The 15,235-nt window shown below is 44.8% G+C and overlaps 2 protein-coding genes and 1 long non-coding RNA gene across 3 annotated transcripts in view; 1 reads left to right on the forward strand and 2 right to left on the reverse strand.

Moving 5' to 3' along the window:
• On the reverse strand, positions 1–10,488 carry PSMD3 (proteasome 26S subunit, non-ATPase 3). Its single transcript, XM_053360849.1, has 12 exons — positions 10,210–10,488; positions 7,744–7,934; positions 7,193–7,330; positions 6,591–6,727; positions 6,293–6,483; positions 4,719–4,822; positions 4,449–4,563; positions 3,556–3,675; positions 2,954–3,057; positions 1,794–1,949; positions 1,477–1,527; positions 1–514 (listed from the first exon to the last, which is right to left on the reverse strand). The coding sequence occupies exons 1-12, from the start codon at positions 10,388–10,390 to the stop codon at positions 437–439; spliced, it is 1,566 nt and encodes a 521-aa protein (XP_053216824.1). The 5' UTR covers positions 10,391–10,488; the 3' UTR covers positions 1–436.
• LOC128399418 (uncharacterized) overlaps positions 10,481–15,235 on the forward strand; it is a 6,799-nt gene continuing 2,044 nt past the window's right edge. The window contains exon 1 of the long non-coding RNA XR_008327225.1: positions 10,481–10,561. This is a non-coding gene — a long non-coding RNA (uncharacterized LOC128399418). The remainder of the gene's footprint in view (positions 10,562–15,235) is intronic.
• Positions 13,548–15,235, reverse strand: part of GSDMA (gasdermin A) — an 18,762-nt gene continuing 17,074 nt past the window's right edge. The window contains exon 12 of the mRNA XM_053360850.1: positions 13,548–14,541. Within this exon, the coding sequence (XP_053216825.1) occupies positions 14,311–14,541 (231 nt within the window). The 3' untranslated portion in view covers positions 13,548–14,310. The remainder of the gene's footprint in view (positions 14,542–15,235) is intronic.

Genomic DNA, 15,235 nt, shown 5'->3' on the forward strand with positions numbered 1-15,235 from the left:
TTCCATTTCCCCCAAACTTTTATTTAAAAGCCCTAAACAAAGTTTGACAAAAATCTCCAACTGCAGTTGCTCTGCCCAGCTAGAGCTGAAGAGGTGTTTCACAGTGCCACCAGATTCGTCTCCCCCACCCCCATTCGTCCACCTAAAAACCGGTAAGGACAACTGTGAATTCATTTAGGCCCTTGCGGGTACATCCATGACTGAAAACCACAAAGTGGCCTTTAGTTTAGAGGGAGGCCCACCCCTTTAATCCGGGGTGCTGCTTCCTCCACCACAAGCAGCAAGAGGGTTTTGGTTTTCCCCCCTCTGCACCACCCCCAAACATGCAGAATATAGAAAGAAAGGCAAGTTCTGGGTTTCAGCCAGTAGACAATGGTTTGTATTGGGCAAGAAACAAAAAAACGAAAAAATATATATGCAGCCATCCCCCAGAGCATCAAGGAAAACCGTCGTCGTCGTCCTCTGCCATTTCCTTGGCGAATTCTAGATCCTGCTGCTCCCGCTCCCGGCGCTCCTGCAAAGCAAAAGGGAACCGTGTGAACGGGGAGCTCTGCAGGTTGAGATGAAAAAGCACTTCCCTAAAAGGAGAGCTAAAAGACGGCATCTCATACTACCTCACCAACAAGAGCACAGATTATTTTCTAGAGAACATGTCACATTGCTCTTCTTTAAAGTTCCTATGGGTAAATATGTATTATAGCAGAACTATATCTTTAAACTGAATGAGAACTATGCTTCTGGGGATATTTACTCTGAATGAACGAGGTCATAAAAGATGCACACTTTTATGTTGCTGGCTACTATTTTGGCCACACTGAAACAACAAGAAGCACTCTTCCTGTGGCTTGCCCGACACTTTATAGTTACTTAGAGCATCAAAATGTTGAAAGCCCACCCACAATGGAACAAGGGAGGCTGTGGGGTCACAGAGGCTAGTCTGCCTCACCCCACCCCCCAGAGACATGCCTCTCTGCGCATTTGGTTTGTTTAAAAGGGGTCCTAAACAAGTAAATCAGCATACAGAACTAATGTTTCAGATTTTGTACAAGCAAGGACAAACCCAAAGTATTTACAAAACCAAGGAAATGTAAACCCAAGAAAGGAAGGAGGCAAGTGTGCCTGAATCTGCTGCAAGAAAAACTTCAAATACCTATAAGATGTGTTAACTCCTATCAATAACAACTTTCATTTTTTAAAAAATCTAGCCTTTGATTATGAAAATATATTTGAAAGCAAGCGGGCGGTATCTGCGGCAATCACAGAAAGCTGCTGAAGTATTTCAGCAGGGCTTCAGTATCCTTGCCCCTTCTCTGTCTAGCGAAACTATAATAAATCGCACAGAAGAGCAAACACGATGGATTAAATGGTGCAAATGTGCTTGATTTACATAGTTTATATAGGTCATAGAATCCAGCTTTCTTGGCACAGAATTTTAAACCCTTTAGTGCAATATACACATGGCTTAGAAATCCTCACCTCTGCAGACTCCAGGTCCTTGTTATAAGACTTCGGTGGGAACCTCATAGCCTAGAAACAGCGGTAGGGAATAAGAAAAGGCAGGCAATTATGAACTGGGATGCAGGCCTCACAGCAAGAAACTTTGCCATAGGGACTTTCAATGGCAGAAGTACAAACAATGCAAACAACAGGCTTGTTTCTGAGTAAACATGCTTAGGACCACGCTGCAAGAGTTCCAACAGCAGGACTGAAGTCCCACTGTTTTATCCAGTGCAAATGCAGGCAGGCCCAGGAATGCCCGCTGTAAGATAACTGCGGCACACTTGCTCCATTACCTTGACAGACATATTGTGAATGTCGAGGCAGAAGGAGATACGCTGGTGGAAGGCCAGCTGGGGCTCCCGTGTGGAGTAGATGTCAGTCATCTCCTTGGACTGGACGTAGCCCTTCTCATGGTTGATGCTGGCTTCAATCACGCCATCCCGAATGGCCTGGGGAAAAGGCAGCACATTGTCAGTTGCCTTTCAGTGACAACATCCACAAGAGCCAAGACAACTCTTCTATTCTATGAGTCTATTTTCTCCTGCTCCAGAGGCTACAACCTGAACCAATGGATTCAAGTTACAGGAAAGGAGATTCCGGCTAAAGAACTTTCTGGTGGTAAGAAGCTGTTTGACAGTGGAACAGACTCCCGTGAGAAGGGGTGGACTTTCCTTCCTTGAAGGCCTTTAAGCAGAGGTTGGATAGCCACCTGTCATGGATGATTTAGGTGAGATTCCTGCATTGCAGGGGGTTGGACTAGATGACCCTCAGCAGGGTCCCTTCCAACTCTACACTTCTATGATTCTAGACTAAGATTTTAATCCAGCATTGAGAGACAAGCAAGTCTTCCAAAAGGCCATACCCTCACATTCCAGCTGGGTTATGGTGGGTCTTTCTGGGGAAAAGCATTCACCACCACACACTCACAACTGCTTCCTATTTTATTAGTTCACATGAACAGGGCTGACTAAGAAACAAAACACACAACAATAACCTCTGAATCCTTTGGAACTTTGAGGGAATTAATAGTCTGCTAGTGAGGCTGGTATCGAACTGCCTCACCCAGTTGCTCATTGTGTAGACTGTGGACAGAGACATAAGAGGGCTAATGGTAAACAGGGCAGAATGAGGAGAAATGGGTGTGAGCCTTTATCTGACACAGTCTGTATTGCCAAAAGGTCCCTCCATATTTCCTGCGCACACATTTAGAGCTTGTATATTCTATGCCGGGAAATCAGAGCTTAGAGTTATCTGGATTATGGTGGCCCAACCCCTGGTATTTTTCAGTATCTTGTGAGATACTGAAGGATGAACCCCTAATCCTTGGCAGATACATCATGGCATTTGTTTCAGGACCCAGAGGTGGTCAGAGCTTTAACAGCCTCACCAAGTGAGAGGGTAAGTAGGGATTCCTATTCAACTCAGTAACCAAGGTAACGCCGCAGGCACTCACCTTGGCAACAATGAATTCAGCATCCTCTGGGCTGTCCAGCTGCAACTTCTGGGCGATGTCAGCCAAGGAGATGCGCGAGTACGAAAGGCTGATCATGCGGACACCTACACAAGAGACAGAAAGGCAACCTTTAAAAAGTGCAAATGGGGTGAACACACTTAAGGGGCATCCACCAGGTATCTGCCATCTTTTTCCCCTGGCTCAAGGGCCAGGTTCTGCAGGAGCAGGGACCTGCCTGCCACCCGCACACCCCAAAGGAAGGCGATACATTCACCAGCAACACAAAAGTTTATAGTGAAGACAGATCAAGCTCAGTGACAGAGCACATGCTTTTGCAGGAATAAGGTCCTAGATTCAAAGCTCAAGAGTCTCCAGATGGGGCGGGGAGAGAACGCTGCCCAAAATCCTGCAGAGCTGCTGCCAGTTAAGTGTAGACAATACAGAGCTAGCTGGACCAGCGGTCTGACTCAGAAGAAGGCAGCTTCCCATGTTTGTGGATGTGCGGCCAAGTTGGGATTTCAAACACCATTCCAAACCCAATCCCCCATGTTGTCATGAGATGTGATATCATATCATGACTCGAGGATTTGGTGGTCGCTCACCTGTCTTAATCACATTGTGTCTCAGCCGGATGATGAGGGTGTACGTCCCATCGGCCTGGAACTTATCACTAAACTGATCAAGGACTTGGTTGAACTTGGCCAGGTTCCCAGTCCGAACAGCTGCAAGGAAAGAGAGATTCAAGAGACGATAAAGGCGAAACATGGTGTACATATGTATGGTTTGCATGCACACACATACATGTGGTGTGTGCATGTACATGTGTAAGTAACTGCAGCCTAGGAATTCTAACTCCCTCTCCTGCGCTCCAGTAAATTTATCCCCTTGCTGAGGCCTTGGATTAGTGTGCAATGTGTCCAAGGGCTTCACCACAAAACTGAGTACAAAGTACAAGGGCTATGTATTGCAAACTCAAACAAACCATCACCATGACTTTTTAAGTGCTTGTGGGTGGGCAATGCCGTGCGCACACTGTCCCCACCAGTTTTGCATGGCTGGTGGTGCTTGAAGGATGGGAAGTGGGCCATTGCTCTGTGCCCACAAGGGCCTCCCTCTGCTAAAAAATTGCACTGTATTATGCACACCTTATGTGCAAAAGACAACAAGAACATTTAGTGCAACACCTTTCAAATCAAAGAGGTTACTGATTGTAAGAGCATGACAGGGTTGATGTGGGAATTAAATGAGGAGGGGGAGAACCATGTACACCCCCCCTTGAGCTCCTTGGATAAAAGGTGGAATATAAATGCAAGAAATAAATATTCAAATGGACTGTCTAGTAAACTAGAGAGATGCTGAAATCACTTAAAATGGAGGGGGGAGAGAATTGCATTGTTACTAAAGAGTGTTTATTCCACATTCTAGGTTTTTTTGTTGGGATTCCAGTGCTGCAGTACCGATGGGCAGCTACGTCTTCACCAGCTGCACCACTTACCCTGCGTCAAGAGAAAGTACGGCATGAGAGATCTCTTCAGAGACGGCTGCCGAAACTGCAGTCTATCTGGGATCTCGCCTAATAGCAGCTCCACCACTATCAGCAGCTTATGGACCTAGGGGCACAGATGCAAGAGATACAGTTTTGTCCTGCTGTCTCAACCACAAAGCAAGACTCGGGACTGCGGAGAGCTCTGTGTACAAGGAGCAGACGCACTCCCTTTTCATTGCTACTCCACAGCACCACCTGGAGGTGCTAGTCTCCACTCACCGTCTGTTTGAAGCCAACAGCTGTGTGTTGTGGCGCTTTCCGCAGGGCGTTTGTCATGGTTCTCCGAGCTTCAGAATATTCCAACTGGATGGCCTTGATGCGTCCTGGAAAAGGATAGGAGATCAGCACTAGAACGGCTTGCCAGAGATATAACAAGATAAAGCTGCCTCCAGAGAACACCTCCCTCCATGGTTGATTTTGCATTGCACATGAATCTGTGGAGTGGGGAACGGAATGGGAGGTTCCTTAAGAAAGGCTTATTTGCTACAGTCACTCTTGGGCACTGTGCCACCTATGCCGATCCTGCCCATCTTTATTCTCCATGTGGTTTGTAGCCAGCAGGGAACTTTCGCTTTGCAAAAACGGCACTCAGTTCATGTACTGGCAAATCTGGGCTACCCTAGCCAAGTCTGGCCCAAAGTTCTTTGTTGTCCCGGGTGAATCAAAGTTTTGTTACCCTCTCCACCTTGAGTCTCACTGAATACTGAGCAGCGTAACAATAGCAGATGAAAATAGTGATCTGTTTTCTCATTTTCATTTTTAATGTCCCTCACTTCGTTACTTCCACCCCTTTGCAAGTATACTATGCCTTAGACAGCCGATGGAGAGATGAAGGTTCTCAGCTGCATTCCCTGGAGTGCAGCAAATATAAAACCCAGCTCATGAGTGACTAAGCTGCCTCTACGCGCCTCCTGCAGAAGTGCAGGTAACAGCTTCCTGTCTCTGGGCAATGCATGTGCCAGGAGCCCCTGCACATGTATTTAAGGCTGAATTTTCAGTATTTGTTTCACCACATTATGCTTTTAAAACTGCAATTTGCTTCAAGTTCCCCATTTGGAAGAAAAGCCGTATGTGTGAAAATAAGTGAATAAATAGCTTTTGTAGAAAAACACTGTAACACAAAGCACAGTGGGCAGGAAGAAATTGCTCTGCTCTGCCCTGAAGCCTTAAGCAGCTGGTAAAATGAACATGTTAAAGTTTTTTCTCCGTTGTCAGAATCTTAATCCAACCAACCTTAGCATCATAGATTTGTAGAGGTGGAAGGGACCACGAGGGTCATCCAGTACAACCCCTGGGATGCAGGAATCATTTGTCCAATGTATGGCTCAAACCCACAACCCTGAGATTAAAAGACGGGTTCGCATATGAACCTGGATGTCAGTGCCAACAACAGACAAGTGTCAAATGTGTTACCTGGTTTTGAAATTGGCATCATCATAACCTTAGCTCCCTCACCTGCCCAAAGCAAGTTTCTAGCAGCTACAGCTAAAGAAACAAACTTGAAAACACTTGTGTAACTGTTGAAGAATCTCAGAAGTCAGAGGGACAATGGGGATTTCATGTTCTGCACAGAAAACCTGTGTCTTCCTCTTGCCAGCAGAACAAAATAAATTATGGGAGAGGCTAGCATGCCTAAGCTTTTCAAGGGATTGGCTATTTCAGTTTTTGTGTTTGGGGTAGGGTGGGGAGAGATATGATGATATAATACCAGTTACACAGGTGCCTATTTTGAGCTCCATATTTGACCCCAGGCCACCCAGGATCTCAAAAAGTGGTGAAGTGCCGACTCTCACCTGTGTAGTAGAGGTACCTGGCCCACTCATTGTTGTTTGCCTGCTCAGGGAACACCGATTTGGAAACCAGCTTTTCTGCCTGGTCATAGAGGTCGTAGTGAAGGTAGTTCCTCAGCAGCAGATTCAGGAGGGTAGCCTGGCCATCTGCATCATGGCGAAGTGTCGCTGTTCTTAAGCGGGCATGAAGGAAGCTTTGAAAGAATGAATAGAGAGATGCTGTGTCAGAAGAATGCTTGGGGTAAGAATATTATGGAGGAGGAAAGAAGGAGGTCAGAAAATTGCAACATCAAAAGCTTACCTCCTCACCACATCCAGCTTGTTCAAGAACTCATAGATGCGAGCGTGGTAGTAGTAACACTTGGCCACCACCAAATCAAGGGCTCGGCGGTTCTGAGGACTTATTTTTTGCATCAGATCGTCTGAAACTTTCTGGGCCTGGATGGAGAGAGAATTCATGTGGTGGGCTTGCAAGGCTGCATAGATGAGTTCCTCACAGTGACACTTAGGGCTCCATGCCAACATGTGCTTGTTTAAAAACATAAGTTTTGAAACAAGGTCTGCAAGAAGCACCCCTTATGCCCCTCATGGATATTCTTGGTGGAAGCGAAGCAGGCTGCCATAAATTACTGGGTCAGAATTGGCCTAGCAGAGCCCTTGCTCATCTCCAAACAGAGTTCACTCAAGTTTATACCAAGACTTGGTGTTCTAAGTTAAGATTTTGTGTTTCAACCTACAGCTTTTTAAAGTGTCTAGCTGGGTTTGGGTTGAGAGGAAAGTGTTGAAGGATAGTGTCTAATTTTGCTCGCTTATTTCTCTGCCCCCCCTCTAGATCCGTATCCAAACACTGGCAGTTCTTTGCTTTCCACTGGGAAACGAGGCACACAAGAGAGGGTTCATTACCTCTTGGTAGCGCTTGCTATTCATCAGATAGATGACCAGGAGCAGCTGGAGATATGCTTCTACCTCTGGCAGAAGAGGAGTAGAGGCTGCCTTTCCTGTGCGGGGCCGGAACTGTAGATCAGCTTCCGTGTCCATTAGCTATAAAGTGTGACACAGAGAGAAAGAGAGAGGTGATCAGAGCAGTGAGAAGGTGCCATCCCACTCCACCTTCTGATTCTCACAGAATGCTACATATTAATGCCTAAGGAGACCAGATGGTGCCCACTTATTGCAACTGAATGGCTAGTAAATCTTGAAATTAGTCACAGGCAACACTGAGCAGCAAACCAAAATGATGCTAGCGCTCCACAGAGCAATGTTGAATTGGGCCCCAAAGAATCATTTGAAGGATGCCAAAGTTGGAGTTCTCCAAAACATGCACCAAGTCTTAGTAAAAAAGGTAAAGGGATCCCTGACCATCAGGTCCAGTCGCGGACGACTCTGGGGTTGCGGCGCTCATCTCGCTTTATTGTTAAGAGTACCCAAACCTCCTGTGAACCTTTTTGACTTGCCTCCTCCAGGAAGCCAATGAGGAAGTCCCGCACAGCACTGTTAGATGTGAAAAAGCCATTGATAGCTTTCTGGAGCACATTGGGGTTGAGGCGTCGGGAAGTGGAGGGCAATGCTCTCAGGGCACGCAGGACGTAGCGTGGCTCCTTCCCAGAAACGGCTTTCTCCAGCTGCTTCACATGTTCCTTAATGTCTGCAATGGTCAACAAACAGCACTGTTAGATGAATAGGCTAAGCTATATGGTGTGGTGGTCAATTCCTACCAACAGTTAGAGCAACTGAACATTTGACCAAAAACCTCAAAACAAAACAGAGCTGAAACCACAAAACCCAAGAACACATCTAGAGTTGTATCAGGCAACCTACGGACTCTAAAACCAGGGTCTCAGTGCCTCTAAACAGCAAGTTAACTCAGATTCCCAAAGTAGTTATGGCCACTTTGGGAGTTACAGAGAAGTAAACATGTCATTTGGTAGAAGTAGTATGTCAGAGAAAAACTGTGCTTTAGAGACCCACTGGATTACCATGGTAAAACCATTCTTAAGGCTGTGCATTCAAGAGCACTTCTTGAAGTCAAATGAGTAATATCCCTCATTTGGGATAACTTTAGCTAATCCCTGTTGTACTCACAGGGCAGATAGAGAAACAGTGTATCACTTTCCTACCATTTATGTGTAAACTGGATTCCAATCCACACTGGCTCTCATGAATGGCGCTGCAAGCAATTTTGTGCCCACTTTGTACATCCAATGAAGACTTGCCACAATAACCCATAGCTCCTGCAGCAAGGAGTGGGCTGGTGGAAGATGCAACTGTACTTTTGATCTTAAAGCAGAGGCTCCTCTGCAGTGAACTGCTCTGGATGCCCAGGATGCACCCCTGTGGTCATCTGATTGTCCCGCTTTCTCAGTTCTGACCCACTTCTGCCTCTCTTCATCTGCAAAACCACTCTCCTCCATCTTTTAAAATTGTAGGTATATTTACAGTATCCATTTGAGTGTATGTAGTGTTGGAGTGTTCCCAAGTATGAAATCTTGCTTTTAAAACTTAACACATTTTGGATGGCCGCAACAATATAGAAACTAGTCCATCTTTGTGCTACAGAGGTCAGAGTGCAATCCTATACATGTCTGTTCAGAAGAAAGCTCCAAAGAGTTCAATCAGACTTTCTCTCAGGTTACTATGTACAGGACTGCAGCCTTAGTCAATATGTCACTGGCATGAAATCAATATCTAGATTATAAAAACGCTGCTGAGTGGTTCAGTCATGCTCACTTTCTTCCAGCAGGCAGGTCCACTCACCAGCCTACTCTCTCCACACTTTGCTGTAACCTAAATGATTTTTATTGCACATTTATTAAAGAAAAACAAAACATAAAAACACAAACAAAAAAGGGAAAAAGCAAACAGAAAATTGTCAGCTCACATTCACAGTGCAACAAGCAATACAACCATCTTAATATACACATACAGATCACAATATGCCACCCAAATAGTTATGCAAATGAAGCTGTTTATAGAAAATGAATTCAAATGTTAACAACGGCTTTTTTATTTTCAATGTGTTGTCAGGGAGATTCCTAACAACCAAACAACAGAAGATCTAAAACAGAGTAAGCCCAGTCATACACATACAATGACAGAAAATTAAAAGCAGCAAACAAAGCCTCTCTGCAATGAACTTTCAATAAACACATGTAAATTAGTATGCAAGGATGAGCACAGGCAAGTCTTTTTGGAGAAGGAATTCCAGTGTTACAGTGTTATATTACAGGGTCCATTTCTGCTAACCCAACATAACCGGAAGATGGAAACTGGAGCAGCACATCACCTGTTGTTGATGGCAATGAACTTTGTGTGTGTTCAATCTCTTCATCCAAGAAGTACACAATTGATGACTGTACATGTTTACTTGGATGCAAATTGCAGAGCAGGAAGCAGACGGGTGAAAGCTTCCGAAGTAAACATGATGTAGAACCTGGGCTATATAAAAACCACTACCTTGCCCAAAATCCCGGTATGGTGATATTAGGATTGCAGGATCTTCTGCGCATTTACACACATTTTTAAACACCTGCTGACACGCTGCCCACCCTAAGCTACACAGGTGGCCAAGGTGTTTGTACACGGGAATGCTGCTTGTTATTTCTGCCTAAATCCCCCCACGCCCCCCCCAACCCTTGCACCGCGCTGTATATTCCACGTCTCCCCTTCTACGGGACACCCGGCTATTTTAGGTGGGCGTTGCTGCAGCTTAGCCCCGCCCCTCCAGCCGGGCGGTGGATGGATACCTCTCCACCTTTCTCCAGGTACACAACGCGGCCGGCCAATAGCCGCTCGGCACTCCGCTGGCCACGCCCTCATCGAACCCACAAGGTGGGGGTCGCTGCCGCCGCCGCCGCGAGGCGTTCTAGCCACGCCCCTCCCCGCGCGCCCCGTCTCCTGCCTCCCCCTCCCCCCCACCTCACCTTCGAGCGTGACGGCGTCGAGCTCGCGCTGTGACTTCTCCCCCGAGGCGGGCTCGGCCGGGGCCGCCTCCTCGTGCATCTCAACGTCGGCGAGCGGCGGGGGAGGCTGAGGGGGCTCCGCGGGCGGCGGCTTGGCCTTCTCCGACCCGGCGCGGCGCCGAGAGCCGCCTTCCTGCTTCATGGCTTCACCTTCCACACACACACACCGGCTACGGCCGTGACTGAGCAACTATCGCGGAGGACGACGGGAAAAGCCGAGCAGGCTCGACGAGCCGATTGCCGAACCGACGGACGCGGACGAATGGATTGATTCCTGGCTCCCTGTCCCCACCCCTCACCCCGCGTCTCCATGGTAGGGAACCATAGAGAGAGAACGGCGGGCTGCGACGCCGCGCCTCGGCTTCCGGGTTGCGCCTCTTCCTTTTTTTCTTTTTCCTTTCCCCTGCCGAGAGGGAAGTGCCTGAAAGCGGGTGGAGGGAAGGAGGGGGCAGGCCCGCAGCCAGGCAAGCAAGTGGGAGGGGCGGTGGGAAGGACCTTCGAACTGAAACAGTAATACATTTTTAAATTACTGATTTAATTTATATACCGCCCTTTATCAAAAGATTCCAGGGCGGTTTACAATATTCCTAACGGGTGTGTGGAAATAAGAACCAGAAGAATCTTTATTTGCATCAGCCACTAGCCATGGCAATAAAAAATAAATAAAATGTACTGAAGATAGAGGTAAAAACTTAACTATAGAAATTACGTTTTGGGGGTTTACATCAATAATCAAATAATAGATCTTTTTCTAATTGTCTCCGCTAAAAAAACCTTGCAGTGTGTGAGACAGAAAGAATGTGGAAACCCGCCGCCCTTTGTGGGGCAAATAATAACAAGCCCCAAAACAATGGATTCATTAACGTTTAAATCCTATGCATACTTACTCTCACCTCACATTGCATCATTTTAAATCTTTCTTTTTTTTAAATCATTCTACATCTTTTAAAAAAAATATCGTTTTACAAAAGGGTGCTGAGTGTCGTGCTGCATAAGTAATCGTGCATGGTTGTTGTTTTTTTAAATAAAAAAAAGAACTGTTTATTCCGGGAGGAGTTGAGGATCCTCCCTGCATCAGAAAGCACAGAGAGCAAAGGTGGCCGCATTAAACTCTGGAATCTGCCAGCAAACTTCACTGCCTTGCATTTGCAGCTGGGCCAGTCAGTGACCTTCTCTTCTTTTCCTTTCCCTGGTCTTTGGGTTGGGGACTACATTTCTCCCTCAGCAGGCTAAGATCAGTGCTGAAGCAGGGCCAAGTATAGTATCCAACTCGGGAGAAGGATGCTTTTGAAATACAGTGGTACCTCGGGTTACATACGCTTCAGGTTACAGACTCCGCTAACCCAGAAATATTACCTCGGGTTAAGAACTTTGCTTCAGGATGAGAACAGAAATCGTGTGACAGCGGCAGCGGGAGGCCCCATTAGCTAAAGTGGTGCTTCAGGTTAAGAACAGTTTCAGGTTAAGAACGGACCTCCAGAACGAATTAAGTTCTTAACCCAAGGTACCACTGTACTGTGTGAACTCTTACAGCTAACCAGATGTAATAGCTCGTCTCTTAAACTGCTGGCTGTAAACATTCTGTCTTTTGCTGCTTAGTCAAAATAGGAAACCAATGAAGTAAGTAGGTATATGGACAGAATTCATTTAAAACAGAGCCAGTCTATTTTATTGTAAATACACAATTGCTCCCTTTCTCCTGCCATCATGTGCTTTCTTCATGATGAACCAAACATGCTCATCTGTCCCCAGTCTTTTCTGTAACCTCCACCTGTCAACTTTGTTCTACACCCCTCTACAGTTTGTAAAGTTATTGTAATACTGTCCTCTGTAGTCTATTAGTATTTATTAAAGTTGCATAAGTACATCAATAACCCACCCCTGCATTATACAAAAACCCTTCCTATCTAAAATAACCACCCCAATAAACAACATTAAAAACTATCAGCAGCAGGAATATGTTATTTGTATGGAAGGACACATAGAGGAGCAGGAAATCATTAAGCCACCCAGGTCCCAAGCTGTTCGAGGATTTAAAGGTAAAGACCAGCATCTTGATTTGAGCCACAGACATGAACTAATGCTGATCAAATAGGACCAGTCACATTATCTGCCTGGTCCATCATAGAAGGTTTGACATCTAAGCATGCAATGATAGGTGAATACATTTCCATTGTACCAACACTAGAGGGTGCTCAAGGAAATTATTAATACAGTCACAGTACAACAAAAATAAATTATTTTATCAACTCTTATTTCACTGCTACAAATTTAAGATTCTGATTTTTAACTTAAATGTTGTCAGGATCCTTTCACTAATGTAATTCTCATGCCAGATTTTCAACATTTTCAGGTTCCTTAACTTCCATTTTGTTATTCATTTGAAAATTATTAGAAGAACCCATCTAAACCTCTCCCACCCATTCCTGTTTTTTGAGTTTCAGATTGTAATTTCTCCCAAGCATATACCTTTAGTCTTCAAAGAGCATTCTCACCTCCTTGACATGTTATTTATTGCTTTACTCTTCTGTATTTGCTGCTACACTTCTCACATAATCCCAAAAGAAAGGACCTATGTTCATTAGAGCTGTACCACAAACAGCCACCAGATGGATGACACCTTTTAAGTACCACTCTTCAGATGTCTGCTGGGCATCTGCCACTGATGAAGGGCAAGGTTGCTTAAGCCAATCCCAGGTTCGTTCCTGTCTGTGCTTCACCTCATTGGCTAAGATTGGCAAAACCAGGGAAATAGGTGGATAGAAGATCAGTAGCATTACAATGAGCTGAGACAGAACTTAAATCAGGGCTGCCATTTTTTGTGGTAGTAGCTCCCTATCACGGATATCAAGTTCCACCCACAGAACTGAAGTGTGGATTAAAAATTGAGTAAACGTATTGATGTTTGAAGCAGTTTGGCAATTGGACCTAGAGGGGTGGTTGGCTGTCTAGTCTTCAGGCAGAGACTGGATAGCCATCTGTTGAGAAAGTTCCAGCTTCAGGCCACACTTCTGATTCTGTATGAATAAAGATAAAAATACCTGCAGGTGCTAAACAGGATTGATCTTGCTGCCGAGAACCTGTAGCATAATTTTTGCTATGCCAGAGTTAAGGTTGCACTGAAAATTCTGGATGAAAGTGAAATATGGCGTACCTGTGCCATTTGCAAAAAAAATTGGATTTTATGTGTATGCTGCTTTGAAAATTAACTTTGTTTATTATACTGCCCTTCACCTGAGAATCTCAGGGCGATTTACAGCAAAACAAAAACATGTAACGTAATAATCTGAGACACTATATCAAAAGACCATGTTTTATTTTGTAAGTTTGTAACAAAACGATGTTATGGCTCCTTCACTTTTGTGACTATAATGTAGCAATTACTTATGGAGGAAAAAGTAGCAAGTAAGATTTGTAAATAGCTTTGGATGAGACCCGATTCTCCCACTTAACTGTTGCTGATTAATAAAACACCAACATTAGAAGAAAAGAGATCTTTAATACAGTATGTGTTTTGACTTAAAATCTGGATCCAGCAGCCACTACACACAACTTCTGCAAGAGTTAGGTCATCTGTTCATTTTCTCTCTTTCTGGATAGTATTAACAAAACTCCACAAAACTCTCATACATAGATTTTTTGAAGATAATCAAGGCACATGTAGAAATACTACTCACATTCCAATAGGCTGTTCTATGGCTCTGAGTGAAGATGGTTAGAATATCAGAAATCTTCAGTCTTCTTGCAGGCACAAATGAAGGTGGAAGGGGCAATCTTCAGCTCATTCTTACGGAAGGAAACCATGGCTCCTCATTAAATCTGAACTGATCCATAGTTATACATGTTAGATAGTAGGGAGTCAGCAGAGGCACTGAATTAAAGCAATGGCCTCTATCCATGAACAAGCATTAGACTTAAAGACGTAAACAAAGTGGATACTGTGGGATTCTAGAGGGTCAGAATGCAAAGAGGATAAAAGACTAACACGGCAACCCTGTACTCACTTTCCTGGGAGTAAGCTCCATTGACTTTAGTGAGACTGACTTCTGAACATATAGATACCTAAGTAGACAGGGTATTGAGTGCATACAGAGCTGCATATAGTGCACAGAGAGCAGAGAAAGCAGCAGGACTTCCAGTCCCAACAAGACTGGATCCACTTTTTTGCACCGCGACTCCACTCATTTTTATGATTGCTTCAGTTATAGTCAGTTCCTCTTTGCTTAAGAGCTTGGCTTCTATGGTAAACACTTTTTCTCTTCTGCTGAAGTCATTATCTAGGATGCTTCCGACCTTTGCAAACAAGAAAAAGGCAAAATCAGAACTTGCTGATGTGTAATACCATTGCTTGATGAATGGTATCAGTGTTGAAAAGCAAGAGACATAATGAGGATATAAGAGTCTTGCTGAATCAGGCCAAAGTCCAGCATTCTGTCCTCACAGTTGTGAACCGGATGCTTATAAGGAAGCCTACAGATAACAAGCTGCCCACTTGTAATTCCCAGGAGCTGATAATAAGAGGCATATTGCCTCTGACATTGGAGGCTAGTGCATAGCCATCATGGCTAGTAGCCTTGGTAGTCTTACCCTTCATGAATTTGCCTAATTCCATTTTAAAGCCATCTAAGTTCATGGCCATTGCTATACCTGTGGATGGCAAATTCTGTAGTATAGTTCTTTTGTCTGTCTTAAATTTCCCAATATTTAGCTTCATCAGATGACTCCCAGGGTCTAGTATTATGAGAGTTGTGTGTGTATGTATGTCTCATCCACTTTCTCCCCAAGCCAGCCATACTTTTATACACTTCTATCATGTTCCCCTCTTACTTGCATTTTTTATAAACTAAAAACCCCCATATGTTGTAACCTTTTTCTCCCTGTGGAATTGCTCCAGCCCCTTGATCAGTTTGATGCCCTTTTCTGAAACCTTTTCAGCTTCTACAGTGACCAGAATTGTACACAATATTCCCATGTGTAGTTGCACCAT

This window comes from Podarcis raffonei, chromosome 13 (assembly GCF_027172205.1).
Source record: "Podarcis raffonei isolate rPodRaf1 chromosome 13, rPodRaf1.pri, whole genome shotgun sequence".
Lineage (NCBI taxonomy): Eukaryota > Metazoa > Chordata > Lepidosauria > Squamata > Lacertidae > Podarcis > Podarcis raffonei.